The sequence below is a fragment of the Trichinella spiralis genome, assembly GCF_000181795.1.
Source record: "Trichinella spiralis strain ISS 195 chromosome Unknown Scfld4958, whole genome shotgun sequence".
NCBI lineage: Eukaryota > Metazoa > Nematoda > Enoplea > Trichinellida > Trichinellidae > Trichinella > Trichinella spiralis.
The window spans coordinates 1-943 of NW_003531897.1; the positions used below are offsets into that span (position 1 = coordinate 1).

At 34.8% G+C, this 943-nt stretch overlaps 1 protein-coding gene across 1 annotated transcript; it reads right to left on the reverse strand.

Moving 5' to 3' along the window:
* Nucleotides 1–6: 6 nt before the first annotated feature.
* Tsp_15364 (eukaryotic translation initiation factor 2C 2) lies at nucleotides 7–920 on the reverse strand (the record flags this gene model as incomplete). Its single annotated transcript, XM_003367031.1, is given in 5 exon segments — nucleotides 7–33; nucleotides 98–334; nucleotides 392–586; nucleotides 632–743; nucleotides 757–920. Coding segments are annotated over 5 exon segments (735 nt in total), but the record flags the coding sequence as incomplete, so codon positions are not given.
* Nucleotides 921–943: the final 23 nt, after the last annotated feature.

Sequence of the window (943 nt, forward strand, 5' to 3'; positions counted from 1 at the left end):
CAGCACATGATATCGCGTCGGTCTACTAGTTCCCTGCAATTCAAATAATAATAATAATAATAATAATAAAGATTCAAAACATTTCACAAAGTCATACTTGAATTCCATGATGACTGCACAAAAAGAAATCATGTTCATCAGGAGATGTCACTACTCTATCGATAACAGTACCAGCAGGGATGTTTTTCCCGCGTCCTCGTGCTGCAGCTTCATCACAACAAAAAAATCGAGCATGATGTCGCTTTTGAACCACAATAAACGTAATTAACGGCCGGTAATTTGTTGCAACTGATCTGCAAGCCCTACGAAGAGCAGACAGTTCTTCTTCCAAAACCTTTTAAAAAAAATAAATTTTTACTTTGCTTTAATGAATGATACAACACAATTTCACCTGCATAAATTGACCTTCTGATACTCCATCGCGATAAACAATAATATTTTTCGGAGCCGTACCATTAACATCAAGATATTCCAGTAAACGTTCTGAAAATTGTTCGATAAATCCTGTGATCAGCTCTTGTTTCGCTGGTTGTAGTTTCACCGAAGCATGAAATTTTGTAACTTTTGCATCCACATTTCCAACAACCTTCAAATCAAAAACATTCCTTCAATAATTTGAAAGTACAATAACATGAATAATACCCACCGAAGCTATTGATGGTAAATGCGTTTCCACAGCAGACGGATGAACCACATCCACACCAATTACCAATGCATTATTCTTATACAAATAGTTATCCAAACTAAACAAAAAACTTCCATTTCAAGAATTTTTTCATACGGCATTCCATAAATTCAATATCGTACACTTTCATCTTCCAGGTAAATTTTGGAATTAATGGCCACCAAATTTTCATATTTATTTTTTCATCGCAATATTTTAACATCCGTGCGAATAACTCTTCTTTATTGCCTAGCATCACCTTTATTGGTTTTCGGGTAA